This window comes from Scardinius erythrophthalmus, assembly GCF_964197995.2.
Source record: "Scardinius erythrophthalmus genome assembly, chromosome: 21".
Taxonomy (NCBI): Eukaryota; Metazoa; Chordata; class Actinopteri; order Cypriniformes; family Leuciscidae; genus Scardinius; species Scardinius erythrophthalmus.
Window position 1 is genome coordinate 16,859,346 of NC_138241.1, and position 26,610 is coordinate 16,885,955.

The window sequence follows — 26,610 nt, forward strand, 5'->3', positions numbered from 1 at the left end:
CCTTAACGAAATGCGGCACAGTGGGGCAAATCACACGCACCCTTCAGTAACCACCTGCAACTTATGAGAGTCTGACATCATTTTCCTTGACCCTGGCTACACTAAAGGAAATTTTCCAGTTGTGAATATATCTGAATCTCAACGAATGCAAAAGAGAAAAATGTGTCAAAAAAAAAAAAAAAAAACGTAGACAAAAATGAACGGGTTACAGATGACTGGTGTGTGTGTGTGAACTTTTCTTTTCACAGTCAGTAGAAATACAGAGAATCATTTCTAGATATTTTAATTTGAGCAATAAATTCATTCACCATCAGAGTCTATTTGATCTTTGTTGGGCACCAGTCTGCAGTTGTCCTTGTCATCAGGGATTCCGTCATTATCGTCGTCGAAATCACAAGCATCTCCTTTCCCATCTTTGTCATGGTCGGCCTGGTTGGCGTTGGGAATGTAGGGACAGTTATCCAGGCTGTTCTGGTGGCCGTCCTCATCAATGTCCTGATTGTTGTCGCACTCATCCCCGACTCGGTCATTATCTGAGTCAGCCTGATAAAACATACAAATTACTTTGTTAAAAAACGCTTCAAAACATACCTCTATTTGTGGGTACGTGTGTTTACTACGCCTGTTGTACCTGCTCAGGGTTGTGCAGCAGAGGACAGTTATCACACTGGTCACCCACGCCATCCATATCTGTGTCCTTCTGGTCATTGTTGTACATGTAGGGGCAGTTATCATGCTCATTCAGAACCTCTGAAACACATGCAAACAACAGCATTACACAGAGTTCAATGGACAAATAACTTTTGGGAAATCCAACAAATTTGCACCTGAGATATTTGCATTGTTTTTGGTTTATTATTTATTTACATTAAAAACTGTGCTTGAGTTTAAACCCAGCCTGGGTCTAATCATTACAGAAACCCAAGCTTGTCAAGTCTATAAACAAACAATGAGCACTGTTGACGTAATTTGCGTGAATGTTTCTCACCATCTCCATCGATGTCTGCGGAGCAGGCATCTCCCTCGCCATTTCCGTCGGTGTCGATCTGAGCGGGGTTGTGCTCATATGGGCAGTTATCACAGCGATCACCAACAAGATCTTTATCGTAGTCAAATTGCCTGGGATTATACAGCAGAGGACAGTTGTCCTGGGGCACAGGAGAAACAAATACAAGCTTAGTGTAAATAAATAAAAAGATTTTCCACAATATTATTAAGGAATTTGCTTACCCCCTCATCCATGATTCCATCATTATCATCGTCTTTGTCGCAGGCGTCTCCTTGACCGTCTTTATCAAAGTCCTCTTGGCCTGAGTTTGGAAGGTTGGGACAATTGTCCTGCACAACGAAGGATAAAAAATATTATTTTTAAAATCTGAAATTGAATGTGGACTGTTTAATGTGTTAAAAATGAGCTAATGCAGCATCTGTTTTTTTATCCAGTAGAGGGCTAGATCTACATTAATTTGGGGATTCACTGTATAAATATACACTACCGTTCAAAAGTTTGGGCTAAAGTATGTTTTTTTTTTTAAGTAATCAATGCTTTTATTCAGCAATGGCACATAAAATTGATCAAAAGTAACAGTAAAGACAATAAATGCTGCTCTTTCTAGTTATCAAAGAATGCTGAAAATAAATGTATCATGGTCTCCACAAAAATATTAAAGGAACACTCCACCGTTTTTTTTTACTCAGCATGTCCTGAGTAAAAGTACTATAAAAAAAAACAAAAAAAACACCTAATTACTTCTTGTGGCCTGCGTATTCACAACAGGTACAAATAGTGATGCAGATTAACACTAGGCGATTTCCTAGGCAGATATTGACTTGGGACTATATTAGGGGGAAGCACAGGCGAAGCACTGCTACTTGGGCGCAGAGATATCACGCCCAAGTAGCAGTGCTTCGCCTGTGCTTCCCCCTAATATAGTCCTTAATATATAAGTCAATATCTGCCTAGGAAATCGCCTAGTGTTAATCTGCATCGCTATTTGTACTCGTTGTGAATACGCAGGCCACAAGAAGTAATTAGGTGGGGTTTTTTAATTTTTATATCACTTTTACTCAGGACATGCTAGCTGGCAACAAAGGATTACATTCATTATGCTAAGCTAAGCTAGCGCCGACCCTGTCAAACTTAAACAATGCATGCACTGAGACAAAAATGCATTTGCCCACCTATCTAAATGTAGGAAAGAAGGTGAATAAGCCCTATTTCAAAAAACGGTGGAGTGTTCCTTTAAGTAGCACAACTGTTTTTAACACTGATAACAAGAAATGTTTCTTGAGCACAAAATCAGCAAATTAGAATGATTTCTGAAGGATCATGTGACAAATTCAGCTTTGCCATTACAGAAAAATTAAATTTTAAAATGTATTAAAATAGGAAATAGTTATTCTAATTATATTTTACAATATTACTGTTTTTACTGTATTTTTGATCAAATAAATGCAGCATTGGTGAGCATTAGAGACTTCTTTCAAAAATGCAATTCATTTCAGAAACAAAAGTTATAACAAACTTAATCTTGTAGCCACAGAAAAGAAATCTCTGTTACCTTTTTGCAGTGATAGGATTGGTTGGCTCCACACACCAGGTTCTGATTGGGCCAGCCATCAAGGTCAGAGTCCTCGCCGCAAATGAGACCGTCCCCAGCATAGCCGATTTTACACTCGCATTTAAACATTGGATCACTAAAGTGGCCAAGGTAGATACACTCAGCGGATCTGTGGCAGTTGTGGGTTTTATCCTTGCAGGGGTTTTCTTGCTCACATACCTAAAAAAATGAACAGACTTCAGCAACACTGAATAGCAGTCCAATTATGGGGAATAAAGAACTGGGTTGTCGCCTGCGGGGGACAACTGGGAATAGTGTTGTGAGGGCCGTGTATTGATAATTTCCTTTTATTTTGTTTGTTTCAGCGGTGCACATTTGCACATAACAAGTTTATTTGAAAAAGCTATTGGATCTATAAAATATGAGACAATTCCTTTCAGTCCTTTGTCAATTTACTACTCTTGGGCATTGGATGAAAGAAAGACAAGTTGGAAGTTGGTGACAAACCTATTAGTTGTGGACGTTATGAAACTTTTGGGCAGAAAAGCAAATGACTCAGCTTTCCAAGAAATCTGCTAAATTTATTAATCCAAGAGAAATGGGAGAGTGAGAACAAGATCCATATGGTTGGCCACCATTATGGGCCCAAAGATTTTTTCATTTAGCTGACATGTTTTGTCCAGAATGTCTCAGAATATACTTATTACTCTAAAAGTTTGACACATTCAGCCTATTATCACGACCTCTGACTACCAACCTGAGGCTAGATTTAATAACAGCTTGCGCCAGCGCAAACCCTCTTTTAGAGTTCAAAACCCCTGTCAGGATTTACTAAAGACACGCAGTGAAAAATGAACGCTGAAAAGGCGTGGACCGTTATTTTTGCGGCTGACCTTATTGCATATGCATTTGTATAGGAGTTTCCCTTTCAGAAGCAAAATTTATGGGAGGAGAGTATTTAAATGAATCACGTAACGTTAATTTACTGGAATTTGCACCATTATTACCACCCCAAAAAAGCATTTCTTAAACCAGACGGTAATTTGCGCTGCTCTTGGTAGATTGCGTTGGTCATTATGGAGATGATCCGGCATTGTCTGTAATTTGGGCGTCATTTTTAGATCATGTGCAGAACTTTCCACTTTGCGCTTTCCGCTAAATTTGCCCTGATTAGTAAAATCTGGCCCCTAATGCCTGGTCCACAGCGCCGCTTATTCTGGGTAAGAACCGTCCAATTAGACAGGAAGATACCATCTGACTGATATGCAAACAGCCACAATACTTTTTCTTTTTAGAATGCATTAAAGGGAAGCTTTGTATGAAATAATTGATTCCAAAATAAAATAAAAGAAATGAATTAAATAATAACCTTGACAAAATAACATCCCAGACAGCAAAATAGTGTTGCCCAGATCGGGCCCACATCCACATGTACCAGATGTGGCCCGAACATGGGCCGACACTATGTTTCTGTCTGGGATAAAATGTGCGTATACACTGTGATCAGAATTTGTTAATCTAAAAATAAGTACAGACTATTTAACAGGAATAACTCAAGTTTGAACTCGCCAGATCGAGAAAGTGCTTTCCAGTTTTTTCTGTAATGTGCATCAGACGGCCAGCGAACGGACTGTGGGCGGCACATACTGTAGGCGTGCTGTCACCGGCCCGAGACTTGATTCAGCCAGGCTAATGAGTGTACAACGGGAAACTAACACATTTAAATACTTGTGCAATAATTGATCCAATCTGTCCACAGACTGCATAACTGACCTGTTTATTTAGCTTGGCATCCTCCACTCCCATTCCAAAGGGCTGATTGCCTTTGTATCGAGGAGGGCAAGGCAAACAGTGGAATCCTGGGTCTGTGTTAACACAGCGCTGGGATTCAACGACTTTGAAGCACAGATCAGGGACCATGTCACACTATAGGACACAAAAAACAAACAGACATGTTTAGAAACATATTTGAAATAAGTATTTTTCACTAATCTTCACATTTATTGGTACTTGTTGGGTTACAAAATTTTTGTTTGGCTACGCTTCCCGTGTTGAATTGTGAGTAATATAGTTTAACAATTGCTTGTCACATGGCCCTAACTACATTATGCTTTTTCCCAGATCTCTTTCCCATTGTACCTCATTCACATCCTCACAGAATGTTCCATTGCCACGGAAACCGACAGGGCAGGGCCCGCACTCCCACGAGCCGTCAGGGGAGCTGGTGCATTCAACACCCCCAAAGCATGGGTTGGATAGACAACCATCTGAGGAAGAAGAGAATGCAGAGGGAGAGGCTTACAGTTTACTCATGAAATTGATATGCATTTCATAAATCTCAAGAGATGTTCTGCACAATGTCAGTCAAAAGAGGTCCTTAAATAACAACTACCAGTAAGATTAGTGAATGTACACTACCGTTCAAAAGTTTGAGCTTGGGCAATTTTAGAGTACAAGTATAAAAACAAGAATATTGTGAAAGATTATAAAAATTTGTTTTCTATTTTGGTATATTTTAAAATGTAATTTATTCCTGTGAATTTTCAGCATTATTACTCTTACATTATTAGTCTTCAGTGTCACATGATTCTTCAGAAATCATTCGATGCTTATTTGCTGCTCAAGAAACATTTATTATTATTACCAATGTTGAAAACAGATGAGCTGCTTAATTTTTTTGTTTAAAAAGTTATATTTTGTTGAATAGAAATTTCAAAAGACCAGCATTTATTTAAATTGTTTCCCCATTTTTGTGTCATGGACTATTGTTTTGAAGTGTAATCCTTTTTCCCACTTTTCCTGTGTTTCACCTCCTATGTTTGCTTTAGGCCAAATTCCAGTCGGAAGTGAGGATCCCTATGCCCTAATCATTCCGAAGGGCAAAACATGACCATAAATGACTAAATGACTACCTTGAAGTGACCTGTTTTGGAAAGCAGACACTGAGAGGAAGATGGCCGGTGAACAGTGAGTTTATTGAACAAAAAAGGGACAGTGATAAGGTGAGCAGTTAAGTGAGAGTCCAAAAGGTCTTGATCTTGAGGGAGACACAGAGGAATGGAAGATGCTGGAGACAGGGGGAATAGTCTACATGGCATTAACTAGACCGGACCGTGAACTGTGGTGAAGTGTGTGCTTAAATAGTGGCGGTGATGATGAGGTGCAGGTGTGAGTGATTGGGAAATGGCATGCAGGTGGGAACCGAGGAGAGTGATGAGAAAATGCAGTGCAGCGGATCTGTGACATGACATGTTCCCTTTGCTAACGGACTTGTGGAATGGCCCTTCGTGAAGGGATTCAGTTGTTCACTTTTGTTTGGAATGATCCTACAAATGGCGTCCCCTTCCCGAAGTGCCCTTCAAGGGTGCAGAAATGCCAATTGGAATTCAACGCTTGTTTCCTTAGCTCCCTTGTTTGTTCTCATAGTTACCCTTTTTTGTTGATATGACGATTAATCACCTTTACCTGTCCCTTGTTAGCCCTTGTTATCCTATGAATAAATAGCCTTGGGCTGCATCCAAAATTGCATTCTTCCCTACTATATAGTAGTACTTTAAGTACCTGGATGATCTACTTCTTCAGGCAAGATTCTGAAGTGTGCATACAATGGATACTTTAGGCTACTATCCCATGAGGCCATGGTAGAGGATTTATGAATGGAGGTGAAGCAACATAACTGATGTTGGTAGGTCACATGATAATGACAACATAGCGGATGTAGTACATCCGGATTACATTCATGCTATAGAACATACTTTTTTAGCGTTAGTGAAGTACTTACTCAAAATAAGTACCTACTCAAGAGAGTATGCGATTTCGGACTCAGCGCTTGTGTTTCCTTGTTCCTATGTCGTTGTTTGCTGCAACATGTAGATGGTCTGTGTTCTTTTGTCCCCTAGCACTTTGTGTTCCTTAGCTCTTAGTTCTTTGTTTATATTTTGTTTGTTTGCATTCATCCGCTCTACACCTGCCACCTCTCTTTTGTTCCTGCCAGTGTTATAACAAATGTCTTTACTGTCACTTTGGATCAAGTTAATACATCTTTGCTGAATCCTTGCCTTTATGCTTTATTGTATTTATTGTGATAAAAAGCCAACATAAAAATGGACATCTAAATAAACAACAGAGAGTTTTGGCAGCTGCTAGTTTTATTTCAACCACCAGACTGAGCTGAGGCAGAAGGTTTAATAGTGGCTCAGCGATGGGAACAAGAGGGTGTCCAAGGTTTGGCAAAGAGTCAAAGAGTGAGAATATGTGAAAAGAAAGTGAAAAGGTAACATACCCACAGGGCAGTCCTGTTTGTTGCAGGAATCAGTGTCCTTGGACTCTCCTGGGCATTTCTTGCCACCATACTGCGGACGAGGGCTGTTACACACGCGTGTTCGTGTCCTTGTTCCTCCTCCACAGGTGGCGGAGCAGATCGCCCAAGGAGACCACGGGCCCCAGGCTCCATCCACTACGAGAAGAAGAGAGTACAGTGAAGATCACAGTATTAAGCTGAGTTTACTGAGACATATTGCTGTATGTAAATCGTGTTATTCTAAGATCACTCAATGCAAATAGGTCTAATATTACCTCAGTCTCATTTCACAAGACTAAGTCTAGTTTAAATAAGAGAAACGCATGACTCTCAGCACTCACTCGGACAGGGTTTGGCTTCACACTTTTGCGTCTCTCTCCCGCTGCCCTCACAGTCCTTTCCTCCCAGTTGAGGGACGGGGGCATTGCAGTGGCGAATTCGTGTGATCTGTCCCTCTCCACATGTCACAGAGCATGATGACCAAGGGGACCACAAACTCCAACCACCGTCTTGTCGGACTGTAACAACATTCAGAAAACTGGCATGATTACCAAAGCCATATACAATAGCATATGCTGCCTTGTGGAAGATCCTACTTTTAAGTTTGTAATTACGAAAAAAAGTTATCACGCTTTCCACAAAAATATTAAGCAGCACAACTGTTTGGAACATTGATAATACGTAATAATAAATGTTTCTTGAAGGATCATGTGACACTGAAGACTGGAATAATGATGCTGAAAATTCAGATTTGCCATCACAGGAATAAAGTACTTTTTAATGTATATTAAAATAGAAAACACTTATTTGAAATTGTAATAATATTTCAACATATTACTTATTTTTTACTGTATTTTTGATCAAATAAATTCAGCTTTGGTGAGCATAAGAGATTTTCAAAAACATGAAAAAAATCCTAAAGACCCCAAACTTTTGAACAGTGGTGTATTTCTCTCTTCTTTCTTACACTTTATTGGCAAATTTATGGCATTTTTACGCCTAATAATTAAAGAATATTCATTAGATATACATACATAATGCTTTGCTTCAGTAGTTTATTATAATAAATGTTTTCTGGCAAGATGTATCGCTATGAATAGCACAGTAAACATTCACAAGTGAAACTTAACAATGACAAAAACAAATCAGCCAACGGAAAGTTGGGGCTAAAACAAAATTGCGGAGGCATTCATGTGCACTCATCTAATTCAGACATGACCTGAATGCAGTGTTAAAGCAGCAAACAAACCCACACAAACAATGACATCTTTCATTTACATTAGTAAGTACAGAGGCATGAAGCCCAGGAATGACACAGGGTGGGACAGCCAAAAACTTGATGAAGCGATGACCACCTGGCCCATAATTCTGGACCCGCCACCCCATCGTCTCTTTGGGATTCAGCATGGGAGAGACCCGATGGTGTATTCAGGCCAGGGGTGACGCAATGAGCATTAAAGGGAGCGTTCACCCAAAAATGAAAATTTTGTCATCACTTACTCACCCTCATGTTGATCCAATCCTGTGTGAGTTTCTTTCTTCTGTTGAACACAAAAGAAGATATTTTGAAGAATGTTGGTAATCAAACAGTTGATGGACCCATTGACTTCCATAGTAGGAAAGAAAATACAATGGAAGTATTTGGACCATCAACTGTCTGGTTACCAACATTCTTCAAAATATCTTCTTTTGTGTTCAACAGAAGAAAGAAACTCACACAGGATTGGATCAACATGAGGGTATGTGATGGCAACATTTTTGGATGACCACATGGGTCTGAGTACACGGGCCCACATTATGAGGAGCAGAGAGACTGGAATTAATTTGATATAAATCTAAAAAGCTCTGAAGAGTGTGGATTTTGGAATAAACTGCTGCTTCAATGTGTATGTAATAAGTGATTATAATCAAGGTATTCATCAATATTTTTCCCCTAAATGTCACATGAGTTGAATGACTTCTCTAGGCTTGTGAGATTTTACTTTGTTATAGAAGTTACCAGTGTGATTACTGAAATGTTCTTTTCATGTATTCTCTAATGTCTGCATTTGATATCTGAATGCAGTAACAGTGCTTGCTCATTCATCCCGGCTTCCAGAAATGAAATATGGAAAGATGTTTTGTTTTATTAAGAACAGAATTTGTCAATATATATATATATGTTTTTCTAGGGTACCCTGCCAACTATAAGTCACAGTTCAGTTAAAGCCTTACTTTCCAGTTAGACTAAAGTGTAGCTATCCTTGAGAGAAAGAACGCATTATATTGATGTTTTGAGACGAGACTCCTGTTTATAGTTAGAGCCTGGCCAAATCCAACCTTGGAAAAGCTGTGTGTCAGTGTGTGTGTTAGTCTTTTTGATTGCAGGTTAAGGAACCACTGGCATTATTAGAGATTGACTGAGTTGTTGTTCTGGACATGCTGGCGCCCAGCAACCCAAATCTGAGAACTGGAAGGTCACGACGTGCCTAACTTCAGGGTCCGAGTGTCAGCTGCATAATTGATGGAGATATGCTTCAGTCTATCTGTATATGTGTGGAAAATTATATGTTTATCTATTTCTTAGCCAATGAGAATCATTCAACCTGAAGCAAGGACGTAGCTTAGACCTTGAAGAAGATCTTTATTGCTGTGATCTTTGTAACTGTAAGAGGGGCGGCCTACGAACTCCTGTGTGAGTCTTGAAGCTGACTTCTGCTGATGAAACTGCAAACTATCTTCAGTAAATCTTTTCTTTAATTTATTATAATTCTGACTTCGGGTCTTCATTCATCATATCTGGTTCTGGGTCTTTGACTGTAAAACCCCTTACAGCTCAATGTATTGATATTGTTTTCGCGGAAATTGTAACAAAGGCCAGTTTGGCCATTGCTGTCCAAGATACCAGCTGGTAACATTTGTCAGTTATAAAAAACATTTGAGTCAGCCGTAAGCCAGAGTTAGCACTGGTACACCACAAAGAGCCATATGCCGCTGATTAAAGCCTCACTGAGCATAAGTGATGACTACCAGCTCGTTCCCTTGCTGATGGAAAGGAGTTTGTCTATTAGCCCACGCTCCATAAATATTTACAACAGATGATGAAAGAAAACACCCATGTTGTTACAAAATCTTCCGCCTGCCACAAAATCAGGTCAATAATATCATGTTGGATTCTTCAAGGGAATTGACTGGCTTGAAATCACAGGCTCAGTATATGGCTAATGAATATTAATTAGGTGATGTAACATTCCATCAGTAGCAATAACCGATTTGATGAAATGTAGGTAAGTGGGTGCCAGCCAGTAGATTACTGCTTACCGCTTAAGTGTGTGTTCAGCCTAATGCCAATTCAAACGCTTGGCAAGGGGCTTCTGTAGTTATTATATTACTTCAGCCCTGCATTAAAAATCAATGATATTTGATTGATATGGCCTACTTCAAAGGATTAGTTGCCCCCAAAATTAAAAATCTCTTATTATTTTTTTATGCTTTCTTTTCCAAACTCATTTGAATTTATTTCTTCTGAAGAACATAAAATGAGAAACTCTGACAAATCGTACTGGTTGCTGCTCTTTTTCCTGCCATTACAATAAGTGGCGACTGAAGCTTTCAACCTTCATAAAGTGCAAAAAAATCATAAATGTGATCTATATGATTTCTGCACTATATTGAAAGTGTTCTGAAGTCCTCACACAAAGCAAGTGGATGGTTTCAGAAAATGTTCAGAAAAATTACCAATATAATTGACAAATTGTATAAACTACTTTATACAAGTACTTTATACTAGTACTAATAGTACTATAAACTATTTGTGACCAACATGGGCTCATTACGTGCATGTACCTAATTTTTTTTTGCAAAACTCCAGAAACGTATCTATACATACAATTTACTGCAGTTTCCAGCTAAAATGAACATTAGTAAAACTTTTGTTCACACTTTAGATTAGGGTCCAATTCTCATTAACCAACTATTAACTATGACTTTTGCCTCAATAAACTCCTAATTACTGCTTATTAATAGTAAGGAAGTTGTTAAGTTTAGGTATTGTGTATAGAATATGGTCATGCAGAATAAGGCATTAATATGTGCTTTATAACTAAGTACTAATAAACAGCTAATATCCTAGTAATACGCATGCTAATAAGCAACTAATAGTGAGAATTGGAGAAGTGTTACCAAACTTTTATTCTTTTTTACACAAATTATGATTAGAGTGACAGATTATCGAATGAACAAAGACTTATTTTCACATGGTTATGTTCTGCCATTTTATTTCAATTCCAAACTGCCACGATAACCAACATAATAGAACGTTGCACGATTCAAGTTCATCCGTTTCGGATAAAACTAAATACGATTTTAGTGGCACTCACTGGACATTTCACTTTTAAAGTGTCACGAAACGTGCAGGAACAACTCCACTTGTACAGCTTTCCAATGATCCTGGGTTGTTTGATCCTGAGCACTTTTATTGTGCTTTTGCATCTTTTTTAAGCTTAAAGGAGAACTCCGGTCAATTTTAACATTGAGCTCATTTTTTTGTACATTTTTTTGTGTCGAGTTCACGCGCATGATCATAGGCACTAAACCTATGCGCGTGAACTCGACAATCGATTACTATGGCCTTCCACCGAAAACAGGATGTAAACAGAGGTATGAGCGCTGGCTGAATTAACTTCATTTTTATTAATATCTCTAACATCTACTGCAGTCAGATTCACCCGTGTTCACTCGGAAGGAATCACTCACATTTTCTGTGCACTTGTAATGACACTTAAAGGATGTTAAGAGGCTAAAAAGCAGGCTTACTACTTGCCCCATTGAAGTCAATAGGGTGCAAATTTTAAAAATAGAATAACTCGGTGTAGGCAACACCGATTTTTGTCGTTGTTCTCTGTATTGACAGCACTCCAAATGTACAAAAAAATGAGCTCAATGTTAAAATTGACCGGAGTTCTCCTTTAAAAGCATCAGACCTCCTTTATTGTAATTGCATTAAAAGAGCAACGAGTACTTTCTCAATTTGTCTTCCTTGGAAGAAGAAGTCATACAAGTATGGAATGACACGACTAAATCAGTGAATTGTCATTTTTGGACGAACTATTCCTTTGAAAGCTCAAAACTATTTTTAAACAACAAAAACAGCCAAAATAAATATTTTTTCCCCATAAAGATTTAGAGATTCTGGTTAAAAGTAACCTGAGAACCAGCGATTCTTTTTCTTCCATTTTCATTATTTTTAACAGCTGTTTAGATAATATGACAGCTGCATTTGAGACCTCTCTTTCTACTCTGTTTCAAACACAGCCGTGGTCTGCGGAGACTTTACAGATGAGTGCATTATTTCACTATCACGATAGACTGTGATGCACTGATACAACTGAAACAAATCAGTGAGAGAACCAACTGTGCACTTGCAGTTATAAGGTGACGGACCACATTTCATAAGGCCACAAGCAAGAGGAATGAATCAAATCCCACTTAAACCGCTGTTATGTGGTTTTCGTCCAAGATTTTAGACTTTTTGGACAAAACAGGCAATAAAATGGTGTCCAAAATGTCTCTATGTGACCGAAGAACAGGTTTTCAGAGAAAGAGTGCAGTTAATAACGGTCAAACAAAGACTGGCTGGCTCACCACGACTGTCGCATTTTCCCAAGCTGCATCTGCGGGTTTGGATGGAGGGGCCGCTGCAGGGGTTACTTGTGGCATCACACGACCTGCCTCTTTGCTGGGTGCCTGTTCCACATGTGACGGTACACTCCGTCCATTCAGACCAAGGCGACCAGCCGTCCTCGCTGTCTTTAGCTATACACACATGAACACACAAGCACATTTAGCACTGGTTACTTCAAGCACAATTCACCCCGTTCTAACCCCACCACACCCATCATGGTGCTCCTTGCTGTTAATATATTTACACAGCAAAGGCAACATTGTTCTTCAGCTCTGATGTTTTGGAGCTTAAGTTATACATGACATCATCTTTCTCAACCCACTTCAGAGCATGGGAACATACAGTAATGCTTGTTACTCATGGATAATAAAAAATGTGTGGTTGGCAAACACAAGCACTTTTATCATTTGAGAAAAGAAAAAGTCTGCCTGTTTATAAACTTCTGTTCAAAAGTCTGGGGTTGGTAAAATTCTCCAAAAAAACGTTTTCTTTTTTTAAAGAAGTCCCTTATGCTCACTGAGGCTGCATTTAAGATACAGTAAAAACAGTAATATTGAGAAATATTATATAAATATATTTTAAAATAACTGTTCTATTTTAATATACATTAAAATGTAATTTAATGCTTGTGATGGCAAAGCTGAATTTCCGGCCATTACTCAAGTCTTCAGTGTCACATGAAATTATTCTAATATGCTGATTAGCTGCTCATTTATTATTATCATTTATTATTTTTGACCACCCGGCAACAAGGCTAGCTTCACCGTGATAACAAATTGAACAATTCACTTTCCAAAAAGTTATATAAGATAAGACAAAAATTCCAAAATACATTCAGGTGATACATTTTTAAAATACATCAGTTAAAAATTTATCTGAATAAAAACATTGTCTATTTACATTAAAAAGCACAATAAAATATGTTTAACAGTAATTGGAGTTTAAAAAGGAGATTAGCTTCACAAGAAACATTTCATATTATTATTAGTTCAAAATGATTGCGCTGCAGCATTTATTTAAAATAGAAATCTTTTGTAACATTATAAATGTCTTTAACGTCACTTTGGATCAATTTAATGCATCCTTGCTGAATAAAAGTATAATTTTCTTTAAAAAAATCTTACTTTCCCCACTTTTGAACAGTCGTGTATGTGCGCATGTACTGTAACGGTGTCTACACTCAAAGTGCCTGATGACATGAACAACTTTGTATCCTACTTTGTATCCTACCCAAACTATTTCAGGTTACCATGAGAAACATCACAAGCTGGCTTTAAATGTAATATTCAAGCATTTAAATACAACACACACAAAACATATTAGTGAATAACATAATTTGATTTCAATTATGTCTCTAAATTGAATGCGAGACCCCTTGCATCCAGTGTAGACATGTTGGGAAAATTGTGAATATCAGCAATGTACGTTACTCACGCAGACACACAGGACAGCATTCACCATCTAGGAAAGTGGGGCTGGCACAGGCTACTGGAGGACATGTGATTTGATGGCACACAATCTTTGATTCCTGCAAGATAAAGCCGTAAGACAGAGTCCTCAGAACAAAAGCAGAATCCCATTAGCTGTTTTTTCTTACCTGACAGGTGCACTTGGTGCAGCTGTCCACAACCCAGTCCTCCTTATCCTCAAAGAGACGGCCGTCTTGCCAGCACATGCGCTTGTCTTTGATGTTCTTCATATTCCCCAGCACCTCCTTCATCACAGTGTTCTCCTCAGTCTAACCGACAGATGCACAGCAAGACAGATGGACAAACGGTCAAGAGGTGGCAATACTTTCTGCCAATGTCTTCCACATGTAGATAAATAGAGGTGATGTAAACTACAATGACATGAGCGACTTCTGTATAGCAGGGAAATTATGCCTTTAAGAACAGGAAGATCTGCCTCCGCCAATCTTGGATGGCTTTCTTTTTAAATATATTTTAAAATATAATTTATTCCTGTGATATGATTTTTTTTTGGCATCATAACTCCAGTCTTCAGTTACATAATCCTTCAGAAATCATTCTTATATGCTGATTTGGTGCTCAAGAAACATTTCTTTCTTAAATAGAAAGTTCAAAAGAACAGCATTTATTTGAAATAAAAACATTAAAAACGTCTTAACTGTCCAGCAGACACCTAAAGCCCTTTAAATCCCTACAGGGCCCCAAATTACATTTCTGGTTAAACGCCATGCTGAAGGAAAATTGTCCTCAAGTGACTTTTGACTTACATGTAATTTACTTGTCTTACAATTATGATTTGTGCTTTTAATGTTGACATTTGTAACATCAATCTAGGTTCTGTAATGTTTGAATGCAAAAAAATCCTCTTTGTGTTATTTTGTTAGTCTTTGCTAGTTTTTTCAATTTTCTGGTTTTCTTTTTCTCTCTTTTTTAATAAAAGAATGAAATGAAAAAAGAACACCCAAACCAGAAAGTCTTGAGAGCTACAGTATTAGCAAATCATGAATTCGTGGCCACGAGTAAAGAGTTGAGAAAGAGGAAAGAGACAGAACAAGAGGTTGAGGGAGGGGAAAAATAACAAGAAAAATGTAAGGGAAGGAAAGGTTATTAACTTCTGAAGCACATTAAGAACATAAAATAACACACACACACACACACACACATACAAAAAAACGAACCACAGTTTGTGCTGATGAATTAATTTGTGCATGTGTGAGTGAGAAAAAAAAAAGCATAGGTAGTAGCCATGAGTGTTAGGCTGTGAAACAGAACACCACATGGTCTGGAAGAGCCTCTGGGACCCGCAGCATCCAACGGCAGGATTTCCCAGAGATTATGCCCAGACTCCCTCATCGCTGGGAAGCTCCCAGTGGAGGATAAAGGGGCTGTTTAAACACTGCCAGACACGACTCGGTTCCTATTCACACTTCCTATCTCCCTCTAAAACAAACCATAAAACCCCAGCCCACATCTTCACGTTTTCCACTGCCTCTTCAGCCCTGTTTTCCTTTAATGGTTCTGTTTAGACTACAAGAATTTTAGCTTGCATGGTCAGATTTAATCTGTAATAAAATTCTCCAAATCAGAGATGGCCACCAACCTGAACAATGGAGCTTTATGAAATACAATTTACATTTCAGATAAACCAAACTAACATTATTTATTCACCCTCTTTTTGTTCCAAATCTGATTGACTTTTCCCCCCTGTGGAACACAAAAGGAGAAATTTGATGGCCACTCTTTTCCATGCAATTACAACGAATGAGAACTGAGGCTTTCAAGGTGTTTTTCTCACATAAAGCTATCAGACTTCACATAAAGACTTCAGAAGACCTGGTGTATAGTGTACAAGTCGTATGGACTGCTTTTATGAGACTTTTATGGTGCTGTTGTGACCTTCTCGAGGCTTGAAATCCTCTAATCCTGTAGTCCCTAATCATTGCAATTGCATGGGGAAAACAGTTTTTATTTTGTGTTCTTTTTCAGGTTGAATAAACTAATCTTTCAAACAAAACACATTCCCCAGGTTTCACAGACAAGACTTAAGTTTAGTCCCAGACTAAAATGCATGTTTGAGCTGTTTTAACTGAAAGCAACTTGCACTGACATCTTAAATATGTCAGATTGTTTGGTCACAAGACGCACACCAATAATGTTTTTCAAAGGCAGATTTATAAAAGCTATATGTCCAAATTGAACTAAGGCCTAATCCTGGCTTAATCTAAACCCTGTCTGTAAAACCAGACATTAAGTAAAGCAACTTTACCACTTTCTGCAAGCCATCGATGAGATTGCCCACAATGATACGAAGACCTTTCAGTTCCTGCACCATGTTGCTGAGCTCCTCACAGGAACGCTCGCACACGTCCGATGCCAGTTTCTCCTTCTGCCCAATGAAGTTGGTGGAGATAGCCGTGCTGACAGACACAGTCTCTATACTCTCATTTACCACGTTGACTTCCTCTGAAAGGGATAAGAATGCAGTGGATCAGTGTTAAAGAACGTTACTTGAGAGTACCCAACAGACAACTTGTGATTTCTGACCCTAAAGATAAAGAGCAAGCAAAAAGACTTCACTTTTGAAATGGTACATGTGATACAAAGTGGCCTCATGAATACAATCAGAATACAGCAGCTATGTTTGAGATTTTATAGGGGTGCATGGATTATAAAACATTTAACCGATGTGTAGGATATTCCACACCCCACAGATTTCAGATATATCATTCTCTCCCTATATTTCTGACATAACTATAATAAATGTGCAGAAGCTACCCCAGAAGTAACATTTAAAGAAAGATAGTGATTTTTCAAAGCACATCTTGGAAAAGGAGGAAGGTGGTGTGGTTGGGGGATACGCAACAGCAGAGGAATGCTGTCCATTATGCCAAAACTCCCATTAGATATCTGCAGCCATTTTGGGGTCATTTGCGTATATTTTCTCCAGATTAATGGCGAACAGAAGACACTAAATCAGGGAGCCATGTTGATACCTCCAGAGGTTCCTTTGAGACTCATGCAGGGTTAGCAGCTTTTTAGAGACTGTTGAACTCGTTCAAATCTCTTTGGGGTTTCAGTCAACGCTGGGAAAATAAGTGTGTGTGTGTGTGTCTGTTTCAGCAACTTTCTAGGCAGGCTTTTGTGCACTTCAGTTTAGCTTTTATTTAGCAATACGTGGCACTCCTAAACTGGGGCACTAGAGAGTTTAGAGGGACCTCTGTACTGGCATCCTAACGTTCAGCAGTTGGCATGCATTTGTCCTGGCAATGGAAATGGAAGCCTTTTTGACTGCCATATCCTATGCATACTTATTCAGTTATAATTACAAGGAACTGAGACAGCAGTGATGGAGAAATGCTCACACTCGCACATCTCACACAAGGCTTAGTTTTGCCAGGGTCTCAAACTATTTATTTCAGCACAAAAGTCAGCCAGGTCCAGGGATGAGTTTATTTACTGGTTAAATAGACTATCTCAGTACTCTTCTCTGCAATAAACTGGAAACAGTGGAATCTGATGCAGAACATTCCAGATTGGTTTGTTGTTTAAAGGCCCTGACACACCAAGCCGATGGTCGGCCAACGCCGGGCCGTCGTTGATCCAGTTTTTGCAGTGTGTTCCGCACTGTTGGAACTTGTCTGACCCCTTCTGGGTTTTTATGACCGATTAAAGAGAGATCACCAAAGAGAGAGAGAACTCTGATTGTATATCTCAGTGTTCAAGCGTAGCTTTTTCGCTGAGACGCAGCTGACGTGAGGTGACAACACAGTCAGCTTTCATCGCCACTAGTTCTTTTATGTCGGTTTGGTGTCTCATGACCTTAACACATTCTTATGCTTCCAACACTATCACAAGTCATTTTTGTAAATTTGACAAAAGCTCATTCATGTTAGCCAGTTAGATAACATTATTGTGGTGATAAATCTGCAGAAATTGCAGCAGAAATGTAGAATACCAAATGTTTCCGAGGCAGTTTGCCAGGCATAAAAATGGATGTAGACCATCATAAAGTAAGACTGTCACTGGCAATGATGCACTGGACTACTGGTGACTGTTTCATAAACTGGCGTGAAACTCTCTGGGCCAGCGGGCCGTTCTTAAGGTTGGGCCCTGCCAACCAAAGCTTTACGTAACAGTCGGTCAAACCAGCCAGTTTGTGATCCGACCATGTGCATGTATAGAATTATGAGTATGTACTTCTTCCATTTTTCCACCTTCTCTTAAAGTATGAACTCCCTGCCAATGTATATTAATCAATGTATATTAATCCTCTTTATGGCATGTGCAAACTGGTTAACCCTTATACCACCACACTAACATGAGCGTTTCCCGTAAACATGATGTAATACGGTCAGAAATTTCCACAGCTCTGATCAGCAGATTTTGTGACCCACTTAGGTGAAAGCCAGAAGAGCTTAAAATGAAAACTGAATCCAACGGAAAACATACCAACCCTCTAAAAACAAATTTGATCATGACCTGCACAGAATAAATCCATATGGAGCTCCTGAAACCTTTTAGAAGTCCATGCCTTTTGAGTGCCTAATCTGACACCTAAAAATCAGTTCAAAATAAGCCAGAGATCATGAAAGCAAACAATTAAGGTGAAATTTCGGGAATTACTGCAAGAACTTTCTGTGGTTTTCCCATGCTGACCTTTATAGTTTTCATATTTAAGAGATATGAATGAATTCTTACCAGGTTTAGCGATCTCACAACCTTTGTTTCTCAAGATAATCTCTATCGGGGTGTCAAAAAGGAACTTCACATTCTGTAGCAAACCCTGTGGAATGACAGAGATTCATTATAAAAAAGTCCATTATAATGTTAAAATGGGGAGATTTATGGTTATTTTCTTTAATCGTATTCAAATCTCCACAACAGTGGTGAATTTGTAGCATATCTAGGCAAAAGTCAATAGAACATGGTTCCTTAAAAGGTCCTTAGATGACTTCTACTTAAATTAACTTTATATTTATATTTTTACGACTTTTTACTACATAATATATATATAATTTCCCCATTTGGTTTAAAATACATTTTTAACTTTCAGACACTCAAAAAAGGATTATCCTTCCCTATTTGGGGTTTATTAGACACTGCATATTCAGTAATATTATCAGTTTGACTGCACTGACACTATTGGATGTGAACAAAACTTTACAGCTGATTCATAATTGACAAATTTTGCAACGTCGACACTGTAATTGAACACTGTCTTCTGTAGAGCTGCTTACAACCGAGTAATTTTAGTAATTTTATAATTGTTGAACTGTTCAGTTATTGAACTAAACTGAATCAACAATGAACTGACATCAGCTGAATAATGATACATTAATCTTTTTTAAAGTTGCTCTACAGGAGAATATGAATTTGTCTCATGTTTGATGAAGTTTTCAAAAATTGATTTTTATTTTTCCTATTACTGTGAAGCTGCTTTGTAACAATCTGTATTGTATAAAGCACTATAAAAAATAAAGCTGACTTGACTATTTCACAGCACAGGAAATCATTACGCAGAAATAGCATAACAAGCATGGAATGAAGTACAGATGATGTTCATGGAGAAGAACTGGTTTACCCTGAAGTGGTTTTCCCTGATAGATCCCTTAGCCACAAACATCTGACTGCTCTCCGGCCGCAAGTGCTCATAGAAAGGCTCGTCCAGGATCACGCTGTCAATCAGGCTACAGCCTACGTACAGATGAGCATTCTCTCCGTGAACGTACAGCGTGATGTTCTTCCACTGCGAATCCGACAAGTCCACATCCTCAAAGGACACCACATTTTGAGATCCCTCGACCATGTAGATCAGATCAAGCGTGTTGGCGCGTCCATTGGACACAATCTCAAACTGACGGCTCCCACTGGGACCCTCCAGACCAATCAGGGTGCCCCTTGAGCTCTTGTCCTGTCGCATGGTGGCCACAAACACAAAACCCTCATTGTTCTGGACCTGCTTTAGGATCTGATGGAGGGCCAGGGTGCTCACAGCAGGGATGTGGTCAAAGCGGATGAAGCGGTATGCCGGCGAGTCCCAGTCGTGGCCCTTGAAGAGCTTGGCACCAATCGTCTTTCTGCTGATGCTGCTGATTTTGAAAAGGTCGAAGATGGATTCATCTTCCACATGGCCATCTTTGAATGAGTCGACATAAGCATTTCAGCAAAGTGCGGATGATTATGTGAAAATACACAATGCATTTTATGTGATGATTATGTAAGCCCATTAAAGATTTTCAGGAAAACATTACATCATCTCAGGTCAAAATCATTCAAAAGCTGTTTTGCATTGAATACCACATAGAGACTCTGTTAATAAATCAAACACAGATGTGCTTGGAGGCACAAAGAATAATGGGCAAATTGTGTAATATGGAAATCTCAAATTCAGAATTAGATATAAAGACAAGTGGGTAAATGTCAATGGCAACAGAAAAATAGGTTAACCCTAAATATTTAGAAACAATTTAGGAACAGGTGCATCATGGATTTACCTTGAGGTAGTGCTCTGATGCATAGTAACAGCAAGGGCAGAAAGTAGAGATTTCTCCTGAGTATCATAACTCCTTCAAAATACACATATACATATATAAAAACATAAAATATTAATAACCCATTTATTACCAAATATCACTATGAAACATTCCACATGCCTCAGTTAGGCTACAGGACATAATTGAAAATCGCAAATAAATAAATAAATAATGTACATTTTTTATTGTTATCAGGCAGTTGGAAAAAAATGGAATAATAGCACAAATATATTATTTAATGTAACAATACTTCAACAAATGGACTCTGGGTTTTACTACTATATATCACTCTCAGAAAAAAAGGTATAAAACTGGGACAGTACCCTTCAAAAGAGTTCTAATATGTACCATTTAGGTACTAATATGTACACTTTTGGTACCAATATGCACCTTTGAGGGACTAACATGCACTCTTTAGGTACAAAGGTGCACCTTTTGAAAAGGTACCGCCACAGTGACAGCTTTTGTACCTTTTTTTCTGAGAGTTTGACCATTCCTGGGTTTTATATGCATTTATATAAGACAGAGCAATATTAGTAAGAGATTAATGTTAGACCCTTTATCCATTTTTTGTATCTCAATTATGACATTTTAAGGAGAACTGACACAGACTTCATCTTCCAGAGGGGCAAACTGTAGGCTAATTAAACAGCTGTGGTCATGTGACTATTTAAACAAGCCAAGTAAAAGTTCACATAAAATCAAGACAGTCGGAACGTAAAAGTAAATGGACACACCAGTGGGGGCTAAATTACTTTTCAAGTTGATAAGATATTAAACATACATTACGCATCATCATCAGAATGACATCCCAAACACTTTAGCTGATTGCAGTAGTAACAGGTCTTTAAAAGCGTTTAACTGTAGCAAGCTTACTAAATAAAGACATCTGTAACAATCTGTCAAACGTGGTTTTGGAGGAAAGAATGTGTAATTAATTATTATTCTCATAGAGAAAATTAGTCAAGTCTAGGGAGCCAATTTATATAAATAGGCTATAAATGCCCCAAAACAAAAAAACTCACCTGTTGTGATGTGCAATCCAACTGAAACAGCACAAGTTTATTTGTCCTCTAAATCTTCAAGATAAATATGCGATACGCAAGGACTAAAATCCACAGTGTCTATAACATCCACACGGCTCCGAGTTTCAGTTCAATGGCCGGAGAACTACTGGACTGAAGCCCTTTATACGGTTCAGTCCGAACCATGTCAGTCAGGTTCGGATATAAAGCTGGACCTGCTGAGGGGGCTGAATTATAAGTTTCCCATCATATAATGTCATGCCGGTAGCCTACCAATGCAGTGAAACCTCCTGTCCTCCCCTGCAGTGACGTCTCCGCGTCCATATCCCGATCCAGAGACTGAGCCTGAGAGGAGGAGGAACAGAGATGTGGAGAAGAGACGCATATGCTCGCGCAAGATGCTAGACACTCGAGAATACAACCACTCATTGTCAAATACAGTGTAAATTATATTATAAATAATCTTTGTTTACATCTATTTAAGTTGTAGCCTACTGGCAATACATATTTATGTCAACATCTGGCTAATTAAATCGAGGTTGTAAAAGAGCAATGACCTTCACAGGTTCAGACTCAGGTAGTATGCTAATTAAACTTCACTTTCAGTTGCTTGAAATTATTTACTGTCCACTGACTGATATATCGATTGTAAACATGTCTCTTAGTACCACTTTAAGTCTATGAAGTTGTTCTTTTGCTATTTCTTCAGGGGCGTCTGTCACGTGATCCTGCAGCGTTGAGTATTGTAGACAATCGCAATTTCAAGCAAGGCTTTTGTGACCTTTCCTTTAAATATATGTGACAAAAATAGGCTATACAAAAACAAAAACAATTGCTTTTTAGTGTTATAGGCCTAATAGAAAATATGGTTTTCTGAAGACTTTTTGCCAATGTGTGTCATTCTGAGAAATCTCATATATTTCACTAGTTTAAGAATAGCCTGTAATTTAATTTAGAGGTTTCTATGGTTTTAAAGAATGGGGCAAAAATGTGTCATGCAATGACATATGTTGTCTCAAAGAAACCAGAGAGAAGGACAAACCAAATAACTTGATATCTTATATTCATAACTTACCAATCTCAAAGTTGGAGACAAACATAACTCTCCATGTCACATTGGTCATTCAGTGCACAAGCAAAGATATTGCGTGACAAGACTTAATCATCTGAGCAAATTGGTTTGTTTTAGATATTGTGCCATCTTTGTAAAAAATTCTTCTAGAAGTACCACTTGGCCAATTCAAAATGCTTATTTTTTGTCATTTAATCGTAAGAGTCTGTCGGTCTCATGTGGTTCCACTCAAGCCCCAGAGAGTGATATTTCATCCAAAGCCGAGCAAACATGCACGCTATCAAAACACATCACAGCAGAACATACTGAATATCACTTTGGTTGTTGACAGTTCTACCAGCTTCCATTAGATGAATGTGTGCGTTTCTAAATTGGGTTAGTGTGACATGGACAGGACTTACCGTCTCTAGTCCCATTATACTTCTCTATGATGCCTCTGTCATGCTAATGCTGTCATCTCTGTCTTCATGTCTCCGATTTCAGTAATGTCTTTATGCTGGTCCATTCTTGTGCACCCAAACTTTTAGCAAGACAGTTTCATAAATCAAATTTTAGTGGACATACTTCTTCACTTGTTTTCATATATGATGTTTATATCATGCATTTATTCTTTTTTTGATGGTTGATAATTGTTGAATCTAAATCAGAGAACAGCATTACATCTTCCACACATATTGGTTTCATATTTGAATATGATTTCATTTATCTTAATCATATCAACATATTTCTTTCAGGGAAAAAAAAAAAACTCACTGATTTTCTTTAATTACAACTAGAGTATGCTGAGGTTATGTAAACCAGACTTCTTTAATCTGTATTTTATTACCATCGTTCTGCCTCCAGAATCTGTGGTATTCGATAAAATACTTTGCTTATTTGATGGCAGGTTACGCAAGTTTTGAAGAACCCACAGGAGGTGGAATGTTCCATTATGATGTTGGAGAGATAAGCGTCGGAGCAGAGATGGAAGAATCTTACCAAAACACAGATAAATAGACCTCTGATTTCATGCTGCTGGATGTCCATCTGTCAAAAAATCACACAGTGTGCCATACAACTAAACTAAAGTGTCTCATAAGGAACTCTTTTCACAATGTTGGACTGTAAAATGGATAATGTCAGGGGAAAAAAACATTGTCTTTTTGAAGAGTCACAAAAATTAAAAATGTTAAGACTTTCCTACTAAAATTATACATTTGCACAAATAAAACTGATGGTAAGAACATGGAAATTCATTACATACAATTCATTTTTAGTAAGACTTTAATCTTCCAATTGCAGTTTATATATCACTTACCAGATCATAATAAATCTGTGACACTCTAAGTTTGCATTTTCTTGCATGCACAAAACAAGCAAAACACTTTAAAGGGTTAATTAACCAATAGAGAAACAGCTGTTCAGCATTTTTCAATTATATGCAGTATGAGACACAAAGGAGTCAAGCTGATTGGTCACATTTGTGACCCATGATGCTGAATGCATCTAAATGCCATCCAGTTGTTGATTTCCTTTTTCTTTTGCACAGAAACACAACCATGCCTGAAGACAGACAAAACGCTGAGGAAAGTTACTGTATTTATGAGAAACAATAGCATAATAAAATGAACCCGAGTCAGAACTTTCTAACTCTGTTTAAAACAAAAAGAGGCAAAAGAGAGCAAGACAGAGAGAGTGAGAGAATAGGCCGTTTAGGGAGGGAGGAGCTCTGGCCCTGGGTCCCTGGGCACAGAAGGTGCTGCAATGCTGCTTTACTAACAGTCGGAATGGGAAGCACCTCTCAGCTCCATTTCCTCTTTTTTCTCTCTCTCCCCCCACTAAAAAAACCTCTCCAAGTCTACAACACAAATGCAACACAGACGTGTACCTCCGTCTCTCGTTCTCAGACTTTGAAGATCCAGTGCAAAAATCCACACTACTTCCTTTACCATAGCTTATCATAATAACATTCATGTCAGATGCATTTCAGCATTCAGCTCAACTCTTTCAATGTCCAATAGTTCCATGATCATATTTAGGTTTGTTCTCATTTATAGTTTGAAGAATGAATTGCTCTTGAACGATTATCTCTCTATGAATACCTAGAAAGTCTAAAAAAAGTGTGCAAATATATAAAAGTCTAAGGTAGATCAATGTGGGTTTTTCAGTTTTTAATACACTGAAAAATATATAGACTAAATATGTTAATGTACAGTATAAGAAATAAACATAAATATTTTTGAATGAATTATTTTTCACCTCATTGGGAACAAGATTAGATTAAAATAAGTATGTTCCATAAACATTGCAGTAATATATTGAAACATTAAGTTTAAGTACAAGTACACTTAAGTACACTTTAAAAAAAAGTTGCTGCCTTAAATTTTAAGTACAATCAACTTTAAATGACATAAAACTGACAAAAAAAAATTATAAAACAGTTGCAAATTGCTTAACTTATTTTGATGAGTTAAAGCAATGTAAAAACATATGTTGTCATAACTTATAATTTCATTTTTTACAGTGTAATTTAACAATATTTTTCCCAATGAGGCAAGAAAATATTTCTTTCAAAAAATATCTTATGTTTATTTCTTATGTTTTCTTTTTAAAGATTGACAGATATGTTGATTAATTCATTTTTATTTTATTTTTATTATAATTTGCATCATTACAGCTTCTTTTTAAAGTTTAGTATGTTTTCTCCCTTTCTTTAGAACTGACAAGTAAAACGTCTTGATTACGAACGTAACCTTAATTTCCTGAAGAGGGAACGAGACGCTGCGTCAAAACAGTGTGGGAACGCCTCTGTGTGATTGTGTCGTGAAGCACGTATGAAATCAGTCCAATGGCGTTATGAAACGTCATAGGCGGGTGACGTCATCAACCAGGAAACTATAAAGCAAACCCAAACCAAACAGTGTTAGCTTCTGATAGACCTGAAGCAAGTCGGTCACGGGCATGCCAGGAGTATAGCAGGGCGATGCAGCGCCTTGTTCCCTCTTCATGGAACTAAGTTTACAAATGTAACCAAGACGTTCCCTTTCAAGGGAACTCACACTACATTGAAACGCTGTGGAAAAGCTAAACCCACACCGCCATATGAGCAAGTGTCCATCCGTGTGAAATATATGCGCACACTAAGACGGAAGCATCTGCGCCCCTGAAGTGGAGCCAATGTCAAGGTCATAGAACCTCACGAATGTGTGCGGCGAGTACCATCCAGCCGCATCACAAACATCTCGGAGGAAAACTCCAGACAGTAATGCTTTGGAAATAGCCATACTCCTAGTAGAGTGGGTCGGTACACCGGCCGACTCATAAGCAAGTGAGATGGCTCGACCACCCACTTGTTCATCCTCTGCTTAGGTGCCGAGGACCCCTTGTGGCAAACAAGAGAATCTGCCCCACAACATTGTTTACTTTCACTTTCATTTTAGCTTGTTTATGGGGGGAGTGTGTAAATTAAACGACGGAAGGGAATTGTATTTAAAGGGAGTGTGTCGTACCTGAATCAGAAGCGTCATCCGTTTGTTTGCACATGATGTTGCCCGTATGAGTGAGGTTATGGTGGAAAGACGGCTGCGTGTCAATCAGCTGTTTCACGTGTATGTTTGGTGCGTGACTGAAGCATTGCACTTCCAGACCAACTGTCATGAGCTGTCCTGAAGACAAGGCAAAAACCGCTTATCCACTTATCTTGGTGTCTGGTGACTCACAATACTCATTGGTGCCTTCAATACCTGCAAACGTGGTCAGTACCTCTGCGCCGCCATTACACACACTGCAACACACGCACGCACCCACTCGCATAGCTTTCATATTCGCACATTCTGTGTGCTTAGTGTTTTGTTTATAATTGTTGTTGGCCGTTAAAATTATTGTTGCTGTTGATTTAATGTTGGTGATTTACCACAAGATTTATGAGATGTTTATCCAATGTTTTCTTTGTTCTCTCTTTTCTTTTTTTATGGACATTTTTTGTGAATGAATGTGGACACGAATCTGC

General features: G+C 38.3%; 1 protein-coding gene across 1 annotated transcript in view; it reads right to left on the bottom strand.

Annotated features, from left to right (window-relative positions):
* The window catches only part of thbs2a (thrombospondin 2a), a 28,032-nt gene extending 6,136 nt beyond the window's left edge, over nucleotides 1–21,896 (bottom strand). Inside the window, exons 1-17 of the mRNA XM_081350228.1 lie at nucleotides 21,551–21,896; nucleotides 20,487–20,558; nucleotides 19,574–20,127; nucleotides 18,691–18,775; nucleotides 16,259–16,455; nucleotides 14,121–14,261; nucleotides 13,958–14,051; nucleotides 12,484–12,654; nucleotides 7,203–7,379; nucleotides 6,844–7,017; nucleotides 4,701–4,828; nucleotides 4,335–4,487; nucleotides 2,562–2,780; nucleotides 1,231–1,338; nucleotides 989–1,148; nucleotides 632–750; nucleotides 309–543 (exon numbers count right to left, since the gene is read on the bottom strand). Of these exons, the coding sequence (XP_081206354.1) occupies nucleotides 309–543; nucleotides 632–750; nucleotides 989–1,148; nucleotides 1,231–1,338; nucleotides 2,562–2,780; nucleotides 4,335–4,487; nucleotides 4,701–4,828; nucleotides 6,844–7,017; nucleotides 7,203–7,379; nucleotides 12,484–12,654; nucleotides 13,958–14,051; nucleotides 14,121–14,261; nucleotides 16,259–16,455; nucleotides 18,691–18,775; nucleotides 19,574–20,127; nucleotides 20,487–20,553 (2,782 nt within the window). The 5' untranslated portion in view covers nucleotides 20,554–20,558; nucleotides 21,551–21,896. The remainder of the gene's footprint in view (nucleotides 1–308; nucleotides 544–631; nucleotides 751–988; nucleotides 1,149–1,230; nucleotides 1,339–2,561; nucleotides 2,781–4,334; nucleotides 4,488–4,700; nucleotides 4,829–6,843; nucleotides 7,018–7,202; nucleotides 7,380–12,483; nucleotides 12,655–13,957; nucleotides 14,052–14,120; nucleotides 14,262–16,258; nucleotides 16,456–18,690; nucleotides 18,776–19,573; nucleotides 20,128–20,486; nucleotides 20,559–21,550) is intronic.
* Between the last annotated feature and the right edge of the window lie 4,714 nt (nucleotides 21,897–26,610).